This window comes from Trachemys scripta, chromosome 1 (assembly GCF_013100865.1).
Source record: "Trachemys scripta elegans isolate TJP31775 chromosome 1, CAS_Tse_1.0, whole genome shotgun sequence".
Lineage (NCBI taxonomy): Eukaryota > Metazoa > Chordata > Testudines > Emydidae > Trachemys > Trachemys scripta.
In genome coordinates this window covers 102,167,508-102,193,480 of record NC_048298.1, presented here as the reverse complement: position 1 = coordinate 102,193,480, position 25,973 = coordinate 102,167,508, and the positions used below count along the sequence as shown (strand labels likewise).

The window sequence follows — 25,973 nt, the reverse complement described above, 5'->3', positions numbered from 1 at the left end:
AAGAAATGATAAGCAGCCTTAATTTTATTCTAAACAGCAAAACTCAAGAATCACTCCACTCCCCTGACAGTCAGGCAGTATTTCTGACCCTCTTTGGCTAATCCTGAAGTCTGCACACACACACACCCCCTAATGCTCTCTACCTATTTGGAGGGTTATCGTAAACAAGATCATGGTTTCTTTTTTAGTGTAATCCAGATTGACTGGGGAAAATAAAAGCAACACAGACAATTATGGTGCTGCCCTCACCCTAATCCCTGACTCTGCAACATCATTCTGACAGCGTAACTCCCACAGCCTGCTGTCAGGGCACTCCATGCAAAGACTACATCAGAACCAACTGCCACAATATCGCATGTTTCATGGACAAGCATACTAATATACTACACAAACATATAAACGCATATATATAAAACATGGATATGCATACATACACACACACACCATTTATATATAATTTTTTGACATTAACTTGGCCAAAAGATTATTTCCTATATCACTTTCTCTATATTTGAGCCCACTGAGTAAGTGTCTTTCTTGTGGAATCTCTCCCCCTCCCAAAGCCCACCACCACCTTCCTCAAAGCTGTCTGTCTGCTCCTGGAGACCACCAGAGCCAGCTCAGTGGGCTACTGGGGGTCCCCGCATCTCAGCCTGAGCTCCCCCACTTGCCCATTCCTACCTGCTGGAGTGGTTCAAGCTACCAACTTGGTGCCTCCTCTCAGCTATTTCCAGGGCAGCAAAAATGCAGCGCTGAAGGGGGAGCTTGCAGCAGCCACCAGGGAAACTTCCAAGGCTGGAGCCCTTTTCCTGCGGCTCCAGGAGTCCCCCCATCCAAACCCCCGGACTCCCGAGGCTGGTGCCAGGGGCGCGTGTCTGGGCTCGGGAGCCCCTCTCCCCCGCCCTCACCCACCTGTAGGACACCTGCTTCCTGAAGGTTAAGTTCCTCAGCTTTTCTTCCAGGGACTCTTCCTTCTGGCCGGCGACTCCCATCTCCTCCTCGGCGGCGGCCGCCGAGCTCCTCGTGTCCCCGCCGCCCTCGGCTCCTCGGCAGCAGCTGCCGCTGCCTGCAGCCCCCTTGTCCTCACCGGCTGCCGACGGGGGGTTCATTGCGGGGCGGGAAGGACAGCAGCCCCCCGGGCCCTGAGCAGCAGGGAGCAGACGCGGGGCCGGCGGCGGCTGCAGCCGCTGAGGTGGGGGGACAGGGACAGGGACAGGGACAGGGACGGGACGGCTGCTGCAGCTGGAGCCACTCGCCGAGGAGGCTGCAAATGGCAGCACCTTCCCGCAGCATCCATCGGCGGCTGCACTGCAGCGGGGCATTGTGGGAAACTCTCTGCCTCCCCCTCCTCCCGGGCCAATCAGCGCCCGCCTCCTCCTGCTGCTGCTCCTGACACTCCCTCCTAGGACTGGAGCAGCAGCATCGCCGCCAGCCGGGCCAGAGGCCCGGGAGCAGGTGGGGGACGCAGCTCGGCCCTTCCTTGCACCAGGGCTGAGGCGAATGGGCCCGGGAGGCGTCAGGACAATATTACGGGGGGAGGGGTATTTTTTTCAGGAGCCAGTGAGGGAAGAGGGGTGTAAATGGGAGGGGGAGCCCTGGAGCGTTTGGAAAGGGAGGGGGAGATATTTAGGAGTTAGGGTCCCCTCTGAAGATTATAGGACGATGGAGGGTAGGGGAGAAAACAGGTGGGGAAGGGGGGTTCCTGCTGGAGTGTTTAGACAGGGGAAGGAAGAGGGGAGGGTCACGGCTACAGCAGCTAGTTAACTAGCCCTGCTCCCCCTGCGCACGCACAGACACAGCCCCAACTCGTCCAGGAGATTTCTGACAGCTGCTTTGGGCACATTTCCTGCTGGAATGGTCTCTCCTGTATCAATCACACTCGTTACAGGGGGAGAGAGACAAGGCTGCGGGAGAAGTGGCACCCGTGTCATATTTTAAATGAAAAACCAATACGTAAAAACAGCCTTCCTCCCTTAGAAGGTGTTGGAGTTGTGAGGGCAGAGAAGGCATAGATCAGCAATGAATTAAATATGTTCTCGTGAAAAGGCTCTCCAGAAAAGGGCTGATTTTTCTTTACCTTTTGGGTTACATTAAACTTCCTAGAGAAAGGTCCAGGCTTTCACCTTTATTTCACCACAGGATCTTGACTCTTATCTTTTTTTTTTATAAGACATTACAATCAAACCTGATTTCTGCTTCGATTAAGCTGAGTTTAAGCTGTAAAAAATTAAAACCAGTGGGAAATTGTCCAGGTGGTGACCGTAGGACAGAGGGGTGGGAGAGCTGGAGAAGGAGGTATTAATGCACAAGCACTAATGAGGGATCCAATGAAATTTTACCAAGGTAGGGGGGAAAGGAAAGGAAAGGAAAGGAAAGGAAATCTGAACAGACCTGTAGGAGGAAGCAGTTAATAGGCACTTTCACGACTAAGGGCAATAGTTGGAGGGAATATTAGTGAATGGACACAGTAAGTAAATACAGCTTACGTGGTTGCATATTAAATATGTGAAAAAGAACAGACAATTCCAGAGACATCAGCCATCACTCCACATAGTTCAGTAACATTTTTTCCATAAGCCACTGAAGAAACCCCAAACCAAAAGAGCAGCCTCGACCTCCCAGCCCCCAACAAATGGATTTAAAATACTAATATATTCTTCCATGTTAAAATAAAATATAGAGCCGCCCGTGCCTCCTGGACAACTGCAAAAGCTTACTACTGTTCTCCTCACCCTTCTTCACCTCTCACCCAGTATTTTTCATCTAAAAGTTGGGCCGTCTTGTAAACACTGACATATGAGAATGCTCATGTGCATAAATGTACACATCATGTGTAAGTGTGCACAGGATTGGAACTTTAGCTTGCATATTCTTCAGACAGGGACAATGTCTATTTGTATTGTGAAGTGTCTAGCACACTCTTAGACACTATACAAATAGTAATAAATCTATCTGGTTTCTTCACAATGTTGATCCTTCAACAACTGTATCTGCCAGGTACCTTTGAGTACCTCCAGGATGCCCCCCTCATAATCTGCTCTTCATTGCCTGTCTCCCTTTTTTTTTTTTTTTTTTTTAAACAAATACTATATTATTCAACAGGAATGGTCCAAAACACTACGTTGCAAAAGCACTTGGACAATGACAATAGGATACTCACAGCTGACCTTAGAGGCAAGTGGACAGGCAATCAGGGTGGAGCTCAAGATTCAGGGAAACTAAATCCCTATCCCCAATTTTGGGCATGTGGTTATGTGTATTTTTTTCCCTCCTGGGAGACAAAGCACCTCTGACCAGCCAATCCCTGACAGTAGACCAGGGCCAGTGCCCCGTGTCAGAACAGGTGGGCCCACTTGAACCAATTAAAGGGGGCAAGGCTACACCTGGGGTTATAAAGAGCTGTCAGAGGGCACGGAGTATTGGGATAGGCTGTGCCTAGGGGAATAGAGCCACAGTTGAGTAGAGCTAATGCCTGTGGTGGGTCCCTAGAGCAAGAGAGGAAGGTAGCCCTATGAAACACTAGGACAAAAGGTAAGCAAATTTTATTTGTTTTTCTTTGCACAATAAACCTTCTTAAAGGAAACCAGGCTTGGCAGTGAGTACATACTAAGCTGGGGAGATGCCCTGCCCTGTGGGAACCCCATTTTTGCCTGTCCTTCTGACCAAAAATTGTTGGATGTTCTTCCAACATAAACCAACGCTGCTCACAGAACTAGCCACAGAGAGATCCAGGAGGTTCTTCTGACATGCCCATCTCCCTGTACAGTATAGTATTCCCAGTGCTAGTCCAGAAACTAAGAGTTGGGCCCTGAATTCAGATCCCCATGTGGCAGAGTATCGTGTTGTCCCTGCACTAGCAGAAATAAAAACCGCACTTAAAATAATATATTGCACCCTTGGAAAAAGGGATCAAACACACTCCTAGAAACTCCTCTTTAGCTACATCTACAAAATTAATTGGCGAGGCAGCTTATGACACTTGCCAGCCTTAACCTTGTCTCATCTATTCCTAGAGTCATTAAAAATGCCTTCATGAGCGAGAGGTCAAGCGGCCAAGAGAATCAGATACTGCCCTAATCCTCTCAGTGTGTTTGTTTATGCATTAATCTCTTCCATTTTTTTCCCCATGCAGTCTGTTTTTAGTACACTACCAAATCAAACACCTGGCTCCATTACAGAACCTAGTAACAAATGAAATACCCCACCCTCTTTGTTCCCTGCCTCACCCTTTTGTTGGCCAGCCACAGTGTAAGAAAAAGTCACAACATGGAACTGTTTAAACACCTGGGATAATAGTGACAATATTAATTTAAGAATGTAAAGGTTGAAGCTGGGGCTTTGACGAAATCCCAGAGGACTATACCCAACAAGCACCTTGTTTTCAGTGTCCAGAATCCAGGGCCACAGCAAGGCAATGTGACAAAAAAACAACAATGCCCCAAACAAACAAAATCCCTACCCCACAAAAACACCTCCATAAGAAAAGAGGGACAGGATGATCAATACAGTTATTCTAAAAGAGAAATTCAAAGGGAATACTTTAGGATCACTTGCTGTATAAAAAGCACACTGTGTGGTGGAGACTTTTGCAAGGCACTCGAGCTGAGGTGATCCTTAAAGGCCATTTAGAAGCTTCAGTTAGTGCTGACTGTGGCTGCCCACCTTGTAAGTAGGGCAAACTAGTGACAGCTTATTACCGCTAGAGAGTGTGTGCACGCACACACTCTCCACTGCCTTGCACTTCATTTTTGGGTAAAATTCAGTGTGCTTGTTGATCTCGACAAACCCATAATGCTATAGAGCCTAGTTACCCCAAAGACTCCTCTTGGAAATGCTCCACTGTGTTACTTGGAATCAGAACAGTACAGCTAACTATCCTATGGATATAATTGGAGGGGGTCAGGGCAGGACATTGCAGGGAATTAATCTCTGTACCAGGGCTTGGGGCAGTTTAGGGACAAAGGGGAGGCAACTTGCACTTCCCATATGCTGAGACTGCCAGGGGAAAGAGTCGCCCCTGTCATCACTACATGTCTATACTATATTATGGGATCACCTATTTTTGCTATTGCAGCTGAAATTTGCTTGACTAATTTGCAACATATGGTGCTAAACAAGCTTCCAATACAGTCTGCTTTATAGTAGCACTGAGGAGTGAATCTGAAGGCTAGTAAGATAAGACCTTGCTCACACAATTACACCCGAAACATGTCACTTTTTAAAGAAACATAGGAGAAACTTCTTGAAAATATCAGATCTATTCATAGATTTCTTTGTAGACTTCATTCCCTGTGGCTAGACTAAACTGGAAGAGATCAGTACATAAGAATAGAACCTTACCAGGTTGACAACATCTGGGAGTTTTGTGCTGGCAAAAGGTTCTGGATTCCAACAGCGGGTATCACAGTTCACAGGTTGGCAGTGATACAGAGGCTCAGGCTTTGGGATAAAGGAAGTACCATGCATCATTTTGCAGTGACTCCTCTGGCTGGTTTGGGAGCATTGATGGACTTCAGCAGGTGTTATGTTAAGTCCTCTTTTAGGCAGTAGGCTCATGGCTGCAATGCCTGGCTTGAAGAGCTGGTTAGATGGCATGAATGAAACAGGAAATGCTCAGACAGGATTAAATTCATCCCTGTACAGAGGGCCAGGAAAAAGCCTTTGCACTATTTAGTGTCACTGAAGTTCTATTCTGAAGGCTTCAATGGTGCATAGATTCTGTGTATGGGGGTAAATTTTAGGGGGGGGGGGGAGAGAGAGAGAGAGAGAGAAAATCCTTTCCATTCTCCACGTAAGAGTAATTTTTGAAGAGGTCTAATTGCACTCAACTTCTTTCTCCAACCTAAGCCCAGGACAGACTTACCTAGGCTAGCTTAGGTTTCCATTCTGCATGCTTGGTTCAGGCACTCAACTCCTTCTATGGTCAAGCAACTTCTTCAGGGTAATGCTTGATATAAATTGACCTGATCCAACATCAGGTCAGTACCCCATTAGACAGTAGTTTAGCTGCTGGGGTTATGGTTGCATTAGACAGACAAGTGGACAGTCATGATTTGTCTCCTTGCTAAACTCTGATTTTGTTGGTACAAATACACTGAGGGGGAAAAAAATTAGGCAGCTGCTGAACATTTTTAAACGTTGCCTTTAGAAAATGGAAGAGGTGCATCTCAAATTTGAAGTTATCCTACAAGGGGTTTTTTTGCTCTTTAAAAAAAAATATGCCACATAAAAGACAGAATTGAGACTTTTTTCCTTGTAGAGGAACACACAATTCCAATTTTGTAAAAAATAAAATTTGTATACAACTTGAGATCAATAAAAAATGCAACTTAAAAAAATTGAATTACACACCTTTTTTTAAACAAATTGATGTCCCCCTGCAGTATTTGAAGCCCAAACAAAGCACTAAGAACCTGAGAACAAAACTGACTAACCAGAGTGAAACTGACTTAATTAGTTTTCAAAGTCCTTGTAAAGAGGAATGCAAAACCTAAACAAAGAGCATACTTTACAACAAATAAAGTGGACTTTTAAAGTGCAATAATTTCTAGTACCTACTTCGTATATATCACTTTTCATCAGTAAAGCTCAGAACTTTGCAAAGGAGGTCATCATTATCATCATCATTTTATAGATGGGGAAACTGATGCACAGAGATGTCATGGCTTTATCTCAAAGTCACCCAGAAGGCCAGTGGCAGAGCTGGCAACAGACACCAGTCTAGAGCTGCAGTCCAGTGCTCTATCCAGTAGGCAACACTGCCTCTCTGAATACCCTGAGTCATGGCAGAGATGCAGATGTGTTCACAATACATGAATTTTAAACACCCATTGTTTCTTTATTGTTCATTTGTTTAGAAAAATGCACTCCTACACTGAAAAATCAGTGGCTGGTGAAGGTTCCATCTCTCTCTCTACTGCGAGTACAGTATCCGTAACGGGGGCAGATACTCAATCAAATAATAATATCAAACTGTCAGGGGCAGATTCCGATAGCCTCTCTCACTGATGGCCATGGGCCTAAACATGGCAGAAAGTGTTACTCAATGTGAATAGAGGGATCAGGATCTGGCCCAGAGTAAAAATAGTAACAGATTTTCCAAAAGATAGTATGTACTGGAGGGTGACAAGATGTGAACATGAAAGTCTCATGGCCAGCATTTACTTCTACGACGTGGCTATCTGGTGTAATCACAAAGTGCATGCGTTACCACTTACCTCATGATGCTCTAAGGGTCATAACTATGATGACCATTGTTGCTTAATTCAATATTGTTAATAGTCACCTTGCATTTTTATTCCCAAGCCCTATTCTTCAATTAGGCAGAACTCAGCTATAACTACTTAAGACAGAAAGATAATGGCCATAATCGGTCACCCCCTGATGATTTTCCGTTAAGATTTTTCTGCTCAATTTCATGCTTGTAAAACGTATCCTGGATTAATAGCTCTGGCAGCTGATATTCTCTAGACAGAGAACCGGGACTGCTGTGGCAGTCGGGGAAGGATGGTGGTTGCAACATGGTCTCAGAGTGGTGAAAGCAGAGAAGAATGAGTGGGATGCTTAGGACTCCCACAAGGACATGGCATATCCCCCTTCCCAGGGAAGGCACAAGATATTTAATTCAGATGCAGTGGCCAGTCAGACAGGCATAAGCCCAAATTTCAGGTGGGTTCCTATACTCACCTTAGCTGCTCTCATGCCCTTTAGTTAAAGGCACTTCTGACAGAGGTCTTTAATCCCCAGCTGTACAGCCAGGCTGTTCAATGAAGTGCTTCCATGCTACTAGGAGTGTACACCTGTGTGTGGTACAATCTGGGGCAAGGGAGCAGCTGCTGCTTAGTCTAGAAGAGTATTCTGCTGTACCATGAGATAGTGGAGTACCCAACCCAAACAAGGATGGCCTCATTCTTTTCCCAATTCTTGCCACAGACTGCCTGCATGACCTTGGGCAGGTCACTTCATCTCTCTAGTCAAGATTTTCAGAAGTGTTTAGATATATTAGTTGCCAGACAGGACAGCTACAAGCTCCCACCCTCTGAAAACCAGACTCTTAAGGTGTCAAGAAAGGTGTCCCAAAACAGAGCCATACAAAATCCAGTTATGTATCGGCTTCTGTTTCTAGGATGACCAGACAGCAAGTGTGAAAAATCGGGGGGGGGGGTAATAGGCTTCTATATAAGAAAAAGCCTCAAATATTGGGACTGTCCCTATAAAATCAGGATATCTGGTCACCCTATCTGTTTCTCATCTGTACAATGAGGGTTATAACTTCCATTCTTCCACCTTTTGTCTGTCCTCTCTAGTTAAATAGTAAGTTCTTTAGGTACACAACATGTGTATGTACAGTACTCAGCACTGTAGGGCCCTGATCTTGGTTGAGAGTTAGTGACATAAATAACATCAATGGCAAGATCTCCCCTGGAAATGTTAATTTCATATTTGAATGATGCATGTCTAATCCCAAGCTCCATGTATTGGCTGCGTCACCATAGCGAGGCTCTCAGCTGGGAAAGGAGAAATAGAAACTTATTCTACTACAGTGTGATCCTCTCTCACAGAGAAATACTGATTGATTTGTACCAGGCTTCTGGCTGGATGCTGCTACTTGCCACAGTGCTCCTGCCTGACATCTTTTGGAAAGGAAAGACTGTTCCTTAATCAGGCGAGAATGTTTTAAAAACAAAATGGCAGCCTCCATTTGAAAATTGTGGTGGAAAACCAGCACAGGAACAAAGTGCATTTTTCCCAGTACATATCATGTGTGTCAGAATAGACTTCAAGCTGGGGAGGCCCCTCGGAAATAGGAGAAAGGCCAGAGATGCATTGCCCATGTGCCCGTGACCTTTATCTGCAATGTCATCTAGATTTTTTTTTTAGGATGCTTTAGTCTCCCTCATAGATCAGGCAGTGGAGTTCTTGATCCATCCACCCACTCAAACACAGAATATGTCAAAGCCAAAGTATTAACCTGGATTTGGAGCATTCATCCCAGAGGCAATGGATATTCAAGGGCAGATCCTCAGCTCTTGTAAATCAGGGCACATCAATGGAGCTCTGTCAACTTACACATGGTGAAGATCTGATCCCCAAAGTCAAGACAGTCAGTCAATATTACCAGAATGTAGATTTTTTTTTTAAAATCTATGAATTTAGTATTAGCATAGCTAAGTTGCATAATTCCCTAAAAATGCTATTAATATTACAAAAATGTTACCATCCCACCTCCACCATGATTAACAAAAACAATTCTCCAGTTTCAGCAATCTTGTTAAGAGAAAGGGGCAGACAGTTACTGTAAAACACATACACATATCACTGCTTTTAATCTTCTTCCAGTTCAGTGACATGTTAGATAATCAGGTTAATTTAAAAAAAAAAAAAAAAAAAAAAAAAGTCAGACAGCACATGGTCTTGTGCTTGCAAAATACAAGAGGAGACTGGATTTTAAATAAATGGGAAGACAAAGGAGCTATTTTTGCTTTTTTTCTACATAAAATATTTATTTGCAAGAATGAAAAGGCATAACATACTTTAGTTTTTACTTAACTACATATATGTAATCCTACAAAAGCATTTAGTTTTATTCAAATAATTGTTTTCTTGTAGAATTCAGCAAACAATTTCTTTACACTAAGAGACTTGTTTGCAGCGCGAACAACCAGGTGGGAATGTATCCAGATGAGCAGTGCATGTATAGAAGTCATTACAAAAAGAGAGACTAACCAACATGCGCGCACACACGGTTAAACATACATTTGGCAAAAGAACATAGACGTCAGCAAAGTCAAAGGAGGCTCTGTTACAGTTTACTGAGGGGTTTGGTGGATTTTGTTTGTGCACAGTCCCAAATAACTGCCATCTTTTTCACAGTGAATAGTTTTGTTTAATATGCATATGGGCAAACCATAAACATGTCATCTGTATTTGCACACATACAGGGAGAGTAATCAAAATGATACATGGATGTAACCTGCAGGGTGACATTGGTTTGGATGGCCCGAAACATCATTTCTGACCCTCCACAGGGAAGTATTTCATTTTAGAGGAGAAGACTCCAGATAATTTGTCCTCTGGAACACTCAGGGCGACTGGAATATACCTGCAATTTGAATTTGATATTTCATCAGTACATGGCCCTTTATATGCCCAAGAAAATTCTTTGCATTAATTTTTTATTGAGCTTAACATGTGGTTAAGAGGATGTGTTCATGGGAAAGTAGGATCCTTTAGCTCTTGTACCAGAAGACTAATTGTATTCCTTGAACTGTCACTCCCAGACCTCACATCTTATGGCCTTCTAATTTACAGCCCTAAAAAAAGTGGCTGAAGCTGTAATTCCATAAAACAAAAGTGACACCCAAAGGCTAATTAGGGTAAAGCCAGGTAGATTTCCCTGTACGTATCCAGAGCTGTCTATAGCAGGTTTGATGTTCAGTCCAGGCTCTACTTACATAAATCTTCATACAGAGTAAGAGAACATTTACAGAATGTGACAGGACAGCTTTCAGATAGGTAATACCACTGCTAATCCCATTTGCACTGCGGGTCAGATGCAACTTTCTATTGAACCAAGTGGAATGTGTGCCAGCTGTTCAGATAAATGCATAAATGATGATGTATAGATGAATAAAAGCCTTTATTTAGAGTGGCTTATTATTTTAAGAAAACTCCTGCAAGTGTCTTTAAAAATCACTCAATACAGAGTATAGTTAACTATATCAATTGAGAAGATGGGATTCCATTACTTCAGCATCACTGTACCAGAATCAGCTATGGTCTGATACAAACACAGATATTTTAAAACAGAAGTCTCATTGTGACTCACCCACTTCTGCTCCTCTTCTGTCCTTGCTCACCCCATTATATGAACAATAAAAGATCAAATTTATTTTACCCATGTTGCATGAGAAAGTGGAATCCACTGAAAAGGTCAGCCCCATTATTCTCCATGCACAGGGCTACATAATTAAAAAGGCAAGGAAGGAGAGAAGGTAAGAGTGGGGAAGGTGTCAATCTATACAAACAAAGATTTTCCTTCTGGGCGTGAAGAAATCTTCTCCTTGCTGCTGGAGTCCCCCTCCATCTCCGAATTACTCCACTCCCTTTGAGGCAATTTTGGAAATCCAGCTTTCCCTTACTCCATATCCCCACATTTTACTCTCTTTGAGGGATGGGTTGGAAGTGGGCTGTAAGTCAGAGCAGAGACTGGTGGCAGTAACTAAACCACAACACAGGCCCATTTCAGTCTCATGAGAGTTTCTTGCAAGACCCAAAGCAACACAGGCTTAGAAGATAGGAGGCAAAACCACATCTGTGCCTTCATAAAGAAAAGCAGATAGGTGATATGCATATGGAAAAACAAATTCCTGGCTCATGTCTAGGGTCTCTCTGAATACAATTTATCACAGAGGCAAGGCAGTTAACCTGGATCTCACCCACAATCTAAGACTGAATGTCCATGGTGCATCTGCTGGATCTTAAGATTATTGGGTGTGCACATTGATTCACTGACTGAACCTGTATACATTTATTGATGTCTATAATGCACTTGTGTGGCCAGTTTATCCCCACACTCCCAACAGTCATTTGCCCTTAACACTGAAACAGTAAGTGCAGCTACAGTGCAAAGCTGCAGAGTATATAGTAGTTCAACAAAGCACCTCTCAAATATACTGCTTTCTTCCCAATCACCAAAGTAATGACCTACTGTTTCACCTTCAAAATGCAAAACATTCCCTTTCTAATTAGTGCTTGGAGAATGAAATTTTAGTCACAGAGCATAAAAATACTAACTATATTTCTGTTCTTGTACAATGGCCTGTTGGCGCTAGCTAGAATCTAGAGCCCAAATACGCTGTGGCAATCCCTTGTGATGTGGCAATTAATATTCCTCATTTATTTGACCTACACTGTAACTGTGTCTAGACAATGTCCACTGCTGAAAGTCAGTTTTACAGGAATTACCAAAAAAAAGGGGGGGGGGGTGGAGGGGAAGGGAAGGCAGAGTTAAATTTTAGTCTAAACATATATTTTGATGCAGATAAAGCTCTGAGGTATCACAGGGTAGCTGGTCCCTATGGATATACTGGGCCCTGGACCAGAGCCAGTGAGTCCAATCCAGCCAATTAAAGAGGGCTGAGCTACACCTGGGCCTATAAAGGGCTGCTAACCGGGTAGCTGGAGAGGGAATTGATTGAGACAGGCTGTGACCTACCTGGAGGAGGTAAAGTCACACCAGAGTGGAGCAAACTCCAGTGGTGGGGCCCCTGAAGCAAGGGGGCCAGTAGCTGAGGGAGACAGCCCTGAGACTGCTGCCCCCAAGAGGGAGCAGAACTGGCCAGAACTGGGAACCTGCCAGAAATCCCTGAGAGGGGTAGAACTGGAACCTGAAAGCAAGGACTGAGTTAAGCCTCTTTTTTCCTGTTTGTTTACCTGGGTTTATTAAGAAAATAAACCTCCTTGAAAGAGACTGGACATGGCAGTGCATACTTTGGAGCTGGGGAGAAGCCTGGCCCAGTGACAGGAGCCAGTTCCTCAGATGGTATAAATCAGAGCTACTCCATGTAAATTGTGTAAATGGAAACTCTGCCAGCTGAGATCTGGCCTATGAACCTTGGTGTATTAAAATATTAGTCTGCACAGAACAAATAGTGAACACATATGAAACTAACATAGAACTATAAATAGCATACCAACCTCTCTCTTCCTCCTCCCCTCCATACTAACATGATTAGAACAGTCACATGGCCTGGGCCTGATTTCCATAAATATATATTTGTATTTAAAAAATAATGCCCTACTTTTTCTTCATAGCTTAACTTCCTAGACTCAAAGACTGACAGCTCGGGGAATGTCTGAAGGTTATAGGGGAGAAGCAAGGTTTTACTGGTGTGGTAAAACATTGGTTTGGCAACAGGGTTCCACGCGGGCAGCTTTCAGGGTATCTGTGCAGAGAACCAGCACGAAGGCTATATACTGGGTAAATTCCTGAGGCCCGGGACCACTAAAGTGGGGCTTAGATGATTTCTTGGGACTTAAGTTGGTGCATGACTTGTACTGACCCTATATCCAGGAGTGAATTTCACCCCAGAGTAAACAAGTGACCGATTGCTAGAAAAAGGACTTACAGAAGAAACCCATTTCAGGTTCAATAGGAGTAGTTGATTTTAAAGGAATAATATTCCCCAGCAGTGACTTCAACCCAAATGTTGTGCTAGTTTAGGAGATCCACAAAAAAACAGCTAAAATTTCATTTTAAGCATCAAACATATTAGGGCTATAGAAAGAGGCTATTTTTATGGTCATAGGAACACAGGAATTGCCGTACTCCATATTATCCATACATAGATCAGACCATCTAATCCAGTAGCCTGACTCAGACAGTAACCTTTATCAATGAAGATGTAAAACCCCCATAAATGGTGTGGTGTATCCAAAACTGCACAAATTGCAACAAGCAAACTGCTTTAATGGTGATTAGCAATGATTTGGGGAAATTCTCTATTAAAATAGTGTAAATTATTATTTAAATTAGTAACATTAATAGTGTCTCTTTACTGGGAGAGAATGCATTCGTGCATTAAGTAGGGTAATGGGCACGAGAGATTAGACAGATAAGCCTCCACCTGCTCCACATTCACATTCCATACACCGCTATATAAATAAACCCCAAGAGAGAAATTTTGGGCCTGTTTTTCAGGAACACTGAGCCCCCACAGTTACACTCAAAGTCAAGGGGACCTGGGGATGCTCTGTAAACCAGGTCTTTCGTGAATTTGCTAATCCCTGACTCATGCCTACCTGGTTGTACTTAGATGCCCTGAGATAGCCAATATGGTAAATCTAACAGGTCATAAATTTTCCCCTTCCCTTTGCTGACCTCAGGTGGTTAAAATAATGCAGACACCACTTGTGTCTCAGTTCAGACGCTCCCTCACTCACACCCATCTTTTCCTTCCTCTTTCCATCGTGCAGTTATAATGTGGGTTCCCAAAGGGAGAGCTGTGTGACGGTTGTCTGTACGCACTAGCGCAATCCAGAGAGCCTGGGAGAACTAGCATGGCTGTTGTGGCTGACCCTTAAGAGGGGATATGCCTTAGGGGTGGTACTGACCACACTGACAAGAAAGGATTGACTGTGAATATGCTCACAATGGCATTTCTCTCATTGCCACCAATTTTTTTTTTTTTTTTTAAATAGACACCTGGACAGACGAATGGGGTTTGACCTAGAAAGTCATGCACACAAGAGGTGTACACACCAAATTCCATTATCTGCTAGTAGAATTGGGACACATGTCCCACTCTTGCCAATTTGAATGTTGTTTCTGATCATGGTACAGTGGGGACTGATCCAAAGCCTACTCAAGCCAAATGGATTCTTTCCATTAACTTCACTGGGTTTTGGATCAGGCCCATAGTGAACAGATGGGATAATGAACAAAGGAAGGGAGACTAAAAAAGGAAAAATCCGAACAGGAAAGGATGAAGCACTGCAGAGGCTATACTAAAATACAAAAACAATACACTTTTTCTTTAAAAATATTTTACAAAATAGAATACCTGGAGGAAAGAGTTACTGTACATGGTATAAAACACAAGGCTACACTAGTTTGGTCTCCTTATTTATGTAAAAAAGGAGAGTTTTTTTTTAAAAAACATTTTAAATATTTTTTTAATTGAGTTTTCCTGGTAAATTGCAAAAGTAGCCGTACTATTCTATCCTATTTAGGTTTTTAGGCTAAAGCCATCACTGGGAACTCTGAGTAGCCCTTTGTAATAACCAAATAAAACCCAGAAGCAATCACTGGTGGGTTGGCTGGATCACGGAAAGGACAGTTGTGAGTGGAAAGGGCAGCCCTGCCATTGGCACAATCTGGGTATTGAGAGAGGGAGAATCACCGCACTAGAGGCAGTGTGCATTAGATGCATCAGCATGGTGCTTTAGAAGCAGTATGGTCTAGTGGATAGGGTACTGCACTGAGAGGCGGGAGACTTGGATTCTATTCCTGGCTCTACCAATGACCAGCTGTGTGACCTTGGGCAAGGCATTTCCCCTCTCCGTGTATCTATTCCCCCTCCCATCTTTTTTCTGTCTTGTCTATCCAGGATAGCGGCTTCAGGACAGGGACAGTCTCTCATCATGTGTGTGTACAGTGCCTCGCACAATGGGGACCTGACCTTGGTTTGGTCTTCTAGGTAGTTTTGTAATAAATAACTAGAGAGGGAGACCATCAGCACTGACCTGATCTGCATCTAATTGGGAACATGCAACAAATTTTTTCCTAAGCAGTTGCTTTAATTCCATGTACTTTTAGTAAAAGGGAGGAGGAAGGGGAGCCTCATTACATTCTAATAATCATTATAGGGAACTAAGTTTAATTTTAAAAAAAGCATATTTTTTCCATCTTGATTTCAAAGTTCACCAAGAAAACCTGCATGGTCTTAGGAGCTTGGCTCTCCAGTCTGGCTACCAGAGGGAAATTTTGGAAAGCTAATAAATACTATTTACAACAGTAACAGGAGGCTCGGGGGAAGAAGAAGAACCTAGAGCAATCTGAGGCCTTGTCTACCTCAAAAAACTGCACCGATGTATCTAAATGGATTTAGAAACTAATTTAATTAAATCCATGCAATCCCCTAATGTGGACGCTCTTATTTTGGTTTAAGAGAGCCTAGTATTGATTTAGTTTATGCCAGTAAGGAATCAACTTAAGCTAAATGGATACAATATACTAGTCATAATCTTATTTAAAAATTTCCACACAAGGGAGTCGCACAGATTAAACTCAATCAGTTTCTAAACTGATTTAGTTAAATTGGTGCAATTGTAGACAAGGCCTGAGAAGACACATGGGCTGACTGAATTTTGCCTGGATCCTTCATAAGGATGGCAACAGTAAGGAAACTTCATCCACCACGTGATAAAGGGGCAGGAAAGGGTGGGGGGGGGGGAGAGAAGAGAGAGAGAGCAGGGAGAAGAAAAAAAAAAAAAAAAAATCAATACTGCCATTGAACAGACTCTCCTGTCTGTGCTGTTGGCTGAATAGGACTAGTGTCTGTTCTCTGCCCTCAGTGGGAGGGATGGGAACTGTGAACACATTTCTCTCCCCATAAAGCTCCAGTGTGCCAGAGTGATGGGCATGGAGCTGTGGCCAAATCCTGAGCAGCGTCACACTATCTTTCAGTTTCCTTCTCCCACGTGACCTACCACAAATGTTCCCCCATCAGTTACATTTATCCTAATCCTCCATTCGATGGCTCTGCCCCTTGATTAGGCTATACACACAAACCAACCAGCTGGACACCCTTGTATTCCCAGTCAGGGACAGCAGTGAAAGCAGAAGCAGGTTTGTGTGCCCGGAGGAAAGGACAGAACGAGGACAACTGCTGCTGACTCAAGTCACAGACTCTTCAGCCAAATCAGAAGTTAGCAGACGCTCTCTCTTTTGCCCTTTGGTTCCCTGATGGTGATGAGTCCAGAGGAAGGGGTGGGGCTTGGGTTGGAAAGAAGGGAGGATAATGGGGGGGGGGGGAGAGAAGAGAAGGCCTCTTTTTAAGAAGTGGCATTAACTCGTCTATCAATTTCAATTATTTTCAGCGTTTCATTCACTTCCAGCTCTGAGCTGACCCTGTGAGGAGAAAAATAAAAAGGAATATTATACCTGTATGCAATCATGCAAAAAGCGCACACCCCACTGAAACTGGCTATTGCTATTACAGTGCCTGTTATTTACCAGGAGCTCACTGGTTGGAACTTGGTAACACATCAAATTAGTCACCTCACGCTAAAATAGATATGCTGGGGTTAGGGGGTGGGGGCACAGGGTGTCTCATCCTAGTGCTTTAAGAGACGTATCCAAATAAAAACCCATTTGGCACAATAGAAAGGATCTATTGAAGAGATCCAGGCCTTGAGCAGCAGGGTGGTGGCAGGGCATGCAAAAGTACAGTGAAGGAAAAGACATCACACATCAGTTCTTCAAACCAGAGTGTGTCTCATTTTCCAGGAGCACCAAATCTCACATTATTTTAAAGGAAAGAATGTAACAAGGAATTCAATGCAACTTTCTGAGGGTGACCCTTCTAGCAATACATGTTCCACCTTCCCAGCTCTTTCCTGCAACAAACTGCAGAGCCATCTTGAGTGCAAAAGGCACCCAGTTCCTCATAACCCGCTCAGTCAGAAATCTTAGTAATCCACAAGCTCATGTTGCCATTCAAATGGCAATGCCCCATGGCCTGCATATTTTTAGATTGCTTGATGATGCGCATTTCCCCTCAGCTTTCAGCACGTAGGCAATGCATCTCCCTCTGGGTTATATTTTACGGATATTTTCCGTCCCAAGAAGTTATTATTTGTATAACTCTATACGTGTGTGTCTGTGTGTAATTGCCTGCAAAATCTTTCTAAATTAAAGTTAAACCTTACTGAATTAAGTTTCAGTATCTTAGGAGCTCACTGTATCAAAAATGCAAATGTTTGTGTGTTATTGTGGGATAGTATGTAAGCTGTCTAGGAGATAAGACTAATATAAATGTGGGGAAGTCTTATGAGCTTCCAAGGACTCTTTTAAACAATGGGCTAAGACAGGAATCGGCAACGTTCGGCACACGGCTTGCCAGGGTAAGCACCCTGGCGGGCCAGGCCAGTTTTATTTACCTGCTGACGTGGCCAATCGCGGCCCCCCACTGGCCGCGGTTTGCCGTCCTGGGCCAATGGGGGCGGCGAGAAGCCGCGGCCAGCACATCGCTCGCCCGTGCCGCTTCTCGCCGCCCCCATTGGCCCGGGACGGCGAACCGCGGCCAGTGGGAGCCACGACTGGCCGAACCTGCCCTGTCAGCAGGTAAATAAAACTGGCCCGGCCCGCCAGGGTGCTTACCCTGGCGAGCCGCGTGCCGAACGTTGCCAACCCCTGGGCTAAGACAAGCATGGACTGTTAATTGAGTAGGGTTCCTAGGACATACTTGGGTGGAGGTGTGGGGGGGGGCAAATGCCAACCTCCAGACCTGATGTTTTGAAGCTTCACCCTGGGAAGGGGACTTTGGTTTACAAATTACCTATTCCCAGGATCAAAATGCACAAATGGTATAAATGAGTAGCTCTCAGATTCATTATTGTTGTTCTGAGCAAAAGGAATTATCAACTTGTTAGTCATAGGAAAACCCCTGGATGGGGTTTGAAGGACTGTTCACTCACTCTTCTTGGAGTTGTGATGACTTCTAGTAAGCTTATTAGGATGAATATAGGTTCTTTTATTGTTTTTAATATGTTTTCTCCAATATGCTTGTACCTTAAGAATAAATGTGCTTGCTTAGAAAGAACTGTGTGGTAACTTAACTGTGGTAATTACGCTGTTCACGATCTGAGGAGAAAAGTAAAGCAGGCTTGCTTAGGCAGTCTGACTTTGCCAGGGAATTCACAGTGTATGTACAGAACTGTGCAGCCTGGAAATACACTGCTCAGGAGGGAGAGAGGCGCGGTTCTCCACCCCAGAGAGGGGAGTCAGAAGCCTAAGCATGGATGCCCTTGGTGAACCAGTGAGGGGGGAATATAGGTGCAGATGCCCTGAACCATGACAGGGTGGATTATATAAAGTCTTGTGTCAGTGTCATCACTAAAACTTTCTATAGGGAACTCTTATTAATACAGACAGAGTAACAGTCTTAAATGACATCTATACTGCGATTGTTGTTTGAGAAGACTACCACCCTCTAGCTAGTATAAGTCAAAGGAACCCACACCAGGCTCAGCAGGAACCCCATAACTACCGGCTTTCCAAGCACATGGTCTTGGATAGGAAACATAGTCCAGTGGATCGGACATAGGATTGGGAGTCAGGAGACCAAGGTTCTAATGTTGGCTCCACTACTGATTTGTTGTGTGATTTGGGGTAAGTCACGTTACCTCTCCTTGCCTCAGTTTCCCTTCCCGCTCTCAGTCTGGTCTATCTAGGCTGTAAGCACATCAGGACAGGGACGGTCTCTCACTAGGTGTTCGTACAATGCCTAGCACAATGGGGCCCTGATCTTGACTGGGGGCCTCTGTACACAACAGTAATACAAATAATTGTCCAGGAAACACGCAACAAGGAATTTCATGCAACTCATGCCTAGGCCTGCTTCCTCTGCACTCACCTGTGCGGCTGCAGCCCCAGCACCACTGATTTCTCTAGCCTTGTCTCATTGGCTACTGTGAAGTGTGTGACTTTGTCCTGCTGTGCTCCCGGCACAGATTCCAGAGATAGTGCTGTGTGTTTGGAGGCATCCATGCGCCTATCCCAGACATCACTGCGATCTGCAAAGGAGATTGAACTGTACTGCTCCTCCAGTTGGCGGGGCTCTTCGTAAATTAGCAGACTTCTTGACCTCACTGTGTACAAATAGGGGAGGCAGAAACTAAATGAGAAACATAGTGAGCCCAGATACAAGGGCACTGGACATTTGGGGAACTGAAAGTGAGGTTTTTACTCACGAAAGCTTATGCCCAAATAAATCTGTTAGTCTTTAAGGTGCCACCAGACTCTTTGTTGTTTTTGTAAATATAAACACAGTAAATCTAGCTGCACAAGATTTTGCTACCCATGGAGATTAACTAGAAATTTTGGAGCTAGGGAAAGATGCTGCACTGACTGCCCGCCATGTACGCCCACAGCAAGTGCAATATGAGCACTGGGCATGCAAGGGTCCTTCCCCACTTGTCCAGCCACTGTGCCAGAACTGGAGGGATGACTTCTGGGATAAACACTCAGATACCATGGTGACAGGCTCTATTTTAACGTAATAGTTATCGGAGACAGCTAGCATCTACTTCCATCCCGGTGCCCCACTCAATCCTTGGCCTCTGACACTGCCAACAGAAAGGCAATGGATATCAGCTGTGTTGGAGGTTTTTTGGCAATGTGAATTTGGCCACTTGGCAGTGAACTGAGGCCAAGCTCACCTGGAATCTTTTGGGAGCTACAAGTCTGATGCCTTCGGCTGACACACAGAAGCCTGACTGGAACTACCAAGTAGGTTGGGGAGCAATGGACTCCTCCATCCCTTCATGATGCGTTTCACCAACAGCATGGGTAACCCAGCCATTGAACTTTTTCAACCGACTCGATACACTTGCATTTCTATAATGCAAAAACACCAACACCTCAAAACCACTAGAGGTCAGACTTTATTATTGTTTTGGATGTGGCCCTCGAGTGAGACAAGAGGCTGGTGAGTAGGAACCTGCGGTTTTCATCCTCAAAGAGGCGGGGGAGAAAGGAACATTTCCTGAATGTCAGCAATGCCCTTTTCCAGGTTGTGCAAGAAGATATGTTGAGAGGCTCCAAAGGAGAATTCCCATCCTGCCCTCAGCCAGAAAAATGACAACCACAATGTGGGGAACACAGCTACTGGGAAGGGAAGAATAGGCGGTGTGCACCGGACTCCGACAAAAATGCAAAGGGGATCTTGTGGGGGACTGAATCATCAAGCAAACGGCAGCACTGACTTAGCTTACCAATGGAGGCCGTGTACGACTCTGGTGTGGAATGCTGGCTGGGCAGCACCATCTTTGTGGCAGAAGGATAGGGCCCGTAACTCTGAGAGAAGCTGCCAAAAATGCCTGCGAAGCACAGCACCACCACCTGGACAAGGAAAAAAGCAAAAATAAAAGCAATCTCACTCTTTGAACACAAATACATGGGAATTAAGGTTAAAGCAATGGCAAGTCACACAACTGCTGTAATTTTTTTTTTTAAATATTGATTCCAGGCTACTTTTTGGTTAATATATATGATGCCCCTAATCAAAGGTGCATGGACAATAACAATTCAATATTTAAAAGGAAGATTTCAATGCAAGAGTCTATTTTAAAGACCTGCAGCCATTTTATTCTGCTGAACTTCTTTATTTGGAAGTTGGAAAGGGCAGTGCCGGGTTTACAATGGCTCCAGTGGCTCCATGGAGCCGGGCCCATGCTCAGAAGGGGCCCCGGCCTGTTCCGCTTGCACTGCACCCCGAGACCCCACTGGCTCCCCCCTGCCCACCACTTGCTTTTCTTGGCCTGCCCGCCAGCTGGCCAAGGGCTCCTCTCTGCCCCCTGGCCCCATCCCCTGCTCCTCTCAGCCCCCTAGCCGGAACCTGGGGCACCTCTGGCTCCCAACAGTCTCTACTTCCCACCACCTGTGGGGCCCCACCTATCTCCCCAGAGCTGAGCCGCCTGGGACTGGTGCAGAAGCCTGGCCAGTCTCACCCAGGTGTGTGTGTGGGGGGGAAAAACAGTGTGGGGAACTTGGCTGGGCTCCTCCAGGCAAGTGTGTCTTGAGGGAGCCCGGCCGGGGCAGGTCCTGGCCTAGCTGATCACGCCACTCTCAAGGGGATGGAGCAGTTCCCGGGCCCTAGCTTGCAGCTGGCTCAGCCCAACAGACAGTCGCCTCCCAGCAGGGCCGGTGAGTGTGACCAGGAGGCAGGGGTTGGGGGAGTGGGTCTGTGAGGAGTCAGGAGGGTGCTGGGCTGTGAGGGGGTGGGAAGGATGTGTGTGTTGGGGCACTAGGGAGTGGGGGTTTTGTGGGGGGGTTCTGGGCAGTTGTGGTGGGGCTGCGGGCAGGGGTGGTGTTGTGCAGGGCACTGTGCATTTGTGGGTGGGCATGGGAGGGGGCGCTGGGCATAGTGGGTCCGGGGGAACTCTGGCCATAGGGAATCGGGTGGTGTTGGGCTGAGGGGGGAGGGGAAGAGGCTGAGTGGTGTGGCATGGGCCTGCCTCTGAGGGGAAGGGGCACGCTGGCAGCACAGAGCCGGGCAGGTCACTGTGCGTCTGGCAACTGCCAGTTTGTAAATAGTGCCCTCACATTGGGTGGAGCGGGGCTGCCTCTGACATGCCATGACAGTACTAATGTGGACACGAGAACGAATGGATATAAACTGGCCGTGGGGAAGTTTAGGCTTGAAATTAGACGAAGGTTTCTAACCATCAGAGGGGTGAAATTTTGGAACAGCCTTCCGAGGGAAACAGTGGGGGCGAAAGACCTCTCTGGCTTTAAGATTAAGCTAGATAAGTTTATGGAGGGAATGGTTTGATGGGATAACGTGATTTTAGTCAATTAGTCAACAACGTGCCATCGCTGGTAAATAGTATCAATGGTCAATGAGGGTCTGGCTGGAGAACCTTGCCTGCATGCTCGGGATTCTACTGATCGCCATATTTGAGGTCGGGAAGGAATTTTCCTGCAGGGTGGATTGGCAGAGGCCCTGGAGGTTTTTCCCCTTCCTCCGTAGCATGGGGCAGAGGGTCGCTAGCTGGAGGAGTCTCTGCGACTTGAAGTCTTTAAATCACAGGATTTGGGGACTTCAACAGCTGAGTTAAGGGAAAGGGGGTGGGTCAGCTTTTGTGGCCTGCATCATGCGGGAGGTCAGACTAAATGAGCATAATGGTCCCTTCTGACCTTAAAGTCTATGAGTCTATGCCCCATTGTCTCTGGCTGGCACCTCACTCCGGGGACTGACCTCCCCCGCGCCATGCTCCATTGCCTCCATGGGGGCACTTCATCTAATCATCAAGAAACACCCTGAGACACTTTACCTCCTGCAAACCACACACTTCCAGATGACAGTAATTCCATCCTCACACCCCTTGCCAATGCCTGCTCAAACAGATGGACTTTGTAGAGGGCCTGGAAAGTCAACAGTCTTGTGCTCTTGCAGCCCCAGGTCTGACATGAGTACATTCCAAAGGAAAGGGGTCCCCACAGAGAACACTCCACCAGCAGCCCTCCCCGCCTCCGGTTTTATACCAAGTGGGAATGCCCCCAAGGATCATGACTGTGACAGTATGTCTGGGGGAGAGAGGTGGTCTCTTAGATAGGAAGATCCCATGCAATGATGGCCACAAATTAGCACCTTGCTGAAAAGAAGCCTATCTATCAGAAATCCCCAAAGTAATTCAGAACTTTATGATACATTTCATTGTTAATTCTTGACGAGAGACGCTTCCCACCCTCTGGGCTTTCAGACTGATGGGCTGAACAGAATGGGTGGAGTACCTTCAGCAACAAAAATCCATACACATCCCAGGTTGCCTCAGTATTCATGACTTCCCAAAGCTTCCAGCTGATAGCAGGAAGCTGACCGCTGCTCCCACCTCTTTTTTTCAACCCTGCAGTACCATTATCCAATGGAGTTGGGAGACAGACATGAGCTGAGCCAGGGAACAGTGGTTTTAGCAACCGCAGCCTGTGGTCCCCAACTTTTGAGTCACTCACCATGAGACAGGTCCCTGTCTGCGTGCTGGCTGCTTTACAGGAACGGGACACTTTGCCAGCAACCATGGCTTGGAGTCTCTGTAACTGCTGCAGAAGAGTTCTGGAATGTCAAGAGTAACACAGCCATCAATATTAACCAATAGATTTACAGACCTCAGACCATGTGATCATACAGCTTTTCACCTTGATCTCTGTGCCTTACTAGCAGTAAACATTTACACGCAGGTGCAGCTAGTTAAAAGTCAGAGGCAAGGAATGGCAGCACTAATTTTCCAAAATATAGTGCACAATCACATTAGACTTTTCAAGGAGTACTTTGTTTTTCCACAACTGATGTCAGTTTCATTCTTCCCCAAACATTCCCACCAACTACTTTACTTCCTACTTTTGAGGCTCCTATTTGTTCACCCAGGAAGGATCAGATTTTCAGAAGAATGGGAGCAGGATTACCATGTATATACATACAGTTGAAACTGTTACATTCACAGATGACCAACTGCACATTTGATCCGATTTTGTGCCATGATTGCAACAGGAATTTTGCCATTGACTAATAGGTACAGGATCAGGTCCACAATTACCCTAATCAATTGTGTAGCTGTGCACACACATTTCTGAAAATCTGGCCCTTAAAATAAACTGGAAAGCTTTTGTAAATAAAATGCCTTTAGATCTCAAAACCTGTAATATGTTCAGACTTATCTTCCCATACATTTGTTTTAAATAAAATATTTAATGTTACTTCCTCCTAAGGTTACCTATTAAGTCTTCCATCCTCCAAGAGCTGATGAAATCACAGCCCTATGTTGCTATTACAATCATTCTTAGAGGTCCCAACCACAATGGAGGCCCTATTGTGCTGGACAAACATAAGAGTCCCAGCCAAGAACAGCACTTTCTATCCTCCTGGCTCTCTGCTTAGAGTAAAAGGTATGATCAACTGCTGCAGGGACAACAGTCCATGAATTTGAGTACTGGCCGTTTAAAAGTGAAGTAGGAACCGATCTCAAACTATAGTTAAGTGTCTATTTTTAAGCCTGCTCAATCACATTCCATTACTGATTTGGATCTCTCCAAACTGTTCCCATTGTGTTCTGACAAATGCTTTTCGAAGGAGTTGGACTACACCAAATACTCTACTTCAAACGCACACAAAAACCTTTAGAGAAGTTTGACCCTGGATCCTAACTTTGCAGCTCAATCCCATTTCTACGTTTCATTTCACTTATAAGAGAACTTGAGGCCTCATGACAAATATACATGGCAACCCCCAACAGCTTTAAAGCCTGCGATGTCAAAAATGCTGGAGCAAGAGAGATAGAAAAGAATTATTTTAAAACCAAGTTATTACAAGCCAGTTGTAGGACAGACCCAGAGGTGCCTTAGCAGCTCAAAATACACTCACCTGTCTATTATAGACTTTTTAATCAATGATCATTGTTAATTAAGGTAGAATGATTTCAAGGACTTCAGAAGTGGAGTCTGAAATTAGTACAAGGAATACTCCCAGTACAGATTTATCTGGGCCAGCAGATCCTTCCCAACTTTCACAAGGGTGTCTAATACGCTGTTGAAAATATGGTTTGTTCTACATCCGGGTGTAAAATAAAAATTGGTTGTCCTCTTTCTGTTCCTTATCTACAGTAGGAGCAACTCAAGAGCCATTTCAATTCAGATGAAAGAGGCCACACCAACTACTCAATAATACTGTTACACAGCATGTGTGCGTCACACAAGCAGCTTTCCTTAAAAGGTAAATGCATACTGTGTACGGCTATTCCCATCTTCTAAATCAGTGTACACATTTCATGGGAAGGTTTTTTGAACCTTGGCATGTATAATCACTGCAGTGACAGATGACCAAATCCTCCCCGGGTACCAAGACAGAGTAGCTGGGCTTGGTGCACGAGGGTTCCAGAGGAGTTTCAGAAAGAAATTTTCCTTCCAGCTCTGGGCCTGCTACTGCAGTCCTGAGATAGCAACAGAAGCCTTGCGATAGCAACAGCTCTTGCTGCTCTGGGGGATTTGGAGGAGGAGGTGGAGATGGCTGTTGGAAAGGAAATGGCAGGTGGATCTGCATAGTGGCAAATCCACTAAAAATTTCTCCTCTTTGCCCTCCCTGTCCAGCCCAAGCCTTGCTGTGCAGAGAGCCCCCAAAGACCTGGACTCCAAGATGCTATGCTCCTCAAATATGTCTTTCCTTCTCTCCACTCCACCCCCTCACCCAAGCAGTGTAACAATATTGGTTCCACTATATCTTGGGCCCTTCATGGCCAAGGAAGTGGGGAGTAAGATATGGTCCAAGTTATTTACCAACTACACAAGGTGTGGGTACTTCGTACTGAAAGTAAACAAGTACTTATAAGTTCCACCACATGACCACAAATCTTCAAACATCTCTAAACTGGGCCTCATTTACACTGGTGAAAAATCAGGCGTAGCCTTTTTGAAGTCAACAAAGTGACTCCCTATTTACCCTGGCATGAGTAGAAAATCAAGGCCATTGTCTCTTTCACCACAGTAAAGGATTCAATGTTGGGAGTTAAAATACTCACAATGTATTTTCAAGATAAGAACAAGGAACTGAGGCAAGAGAAGGCTGGAATTCATTTGTTTGGAGGCAACATGGCTATCCCTCTTGCCCCCACAAAAAACACTCTTCCGTACTTCTTTTCTATAGTTCGGTCCAAAAAACTGAAAGATAGTTGAAGGTCAAAATGCCTCCTCTCCCATT

General features: G+C 45.1%; 1 protein-coding gene across 4 annotated transcripts in view; it reads right to left on the bottom strand.

The window, feature by feature from the left end:
* Nucleotides 1-9,482: 9,482 nt before the first annotated feature.
* The window catches only part of CREB3L2 (cAMP responsive element binding protein 3 like 2), a 126,700-nt gene continuing 110,209 nt past the window's right edge, over nt 9,483-25,973 (bottom strand). For 3 of the 4 annotated variants that reach the window (XM_034779686.1, XM_034779701.1, XM_034779711.1), the window contains exons 9-12: nt 23,240-23,339; nt 20,500-20,626; nt 19,140-19,374; nt 9,483-10,102 (exon numbers count right to left, since the gene is read on the bottom strand). In XM_034779686.1, coding sequence (XP_034635577.1) covers nt 10,009-10,102; nt 19,140-19,374; nt 20,500-20,626; nt 23,240-23,339 — 556 coding nt within the window. In that variant the 3' untranslated portion in view covers nt 9,483-10,008. Of the gene's footprint in view, nt 10,103-14,179; nt 16,634-19,139; nt 19,375-20,499; nt 20,627-23,239; nt 23,340-25,973 lie in introns of those variants that run through there. The other variant, XM_034779692.1, reaches the window with a different exon arrangement.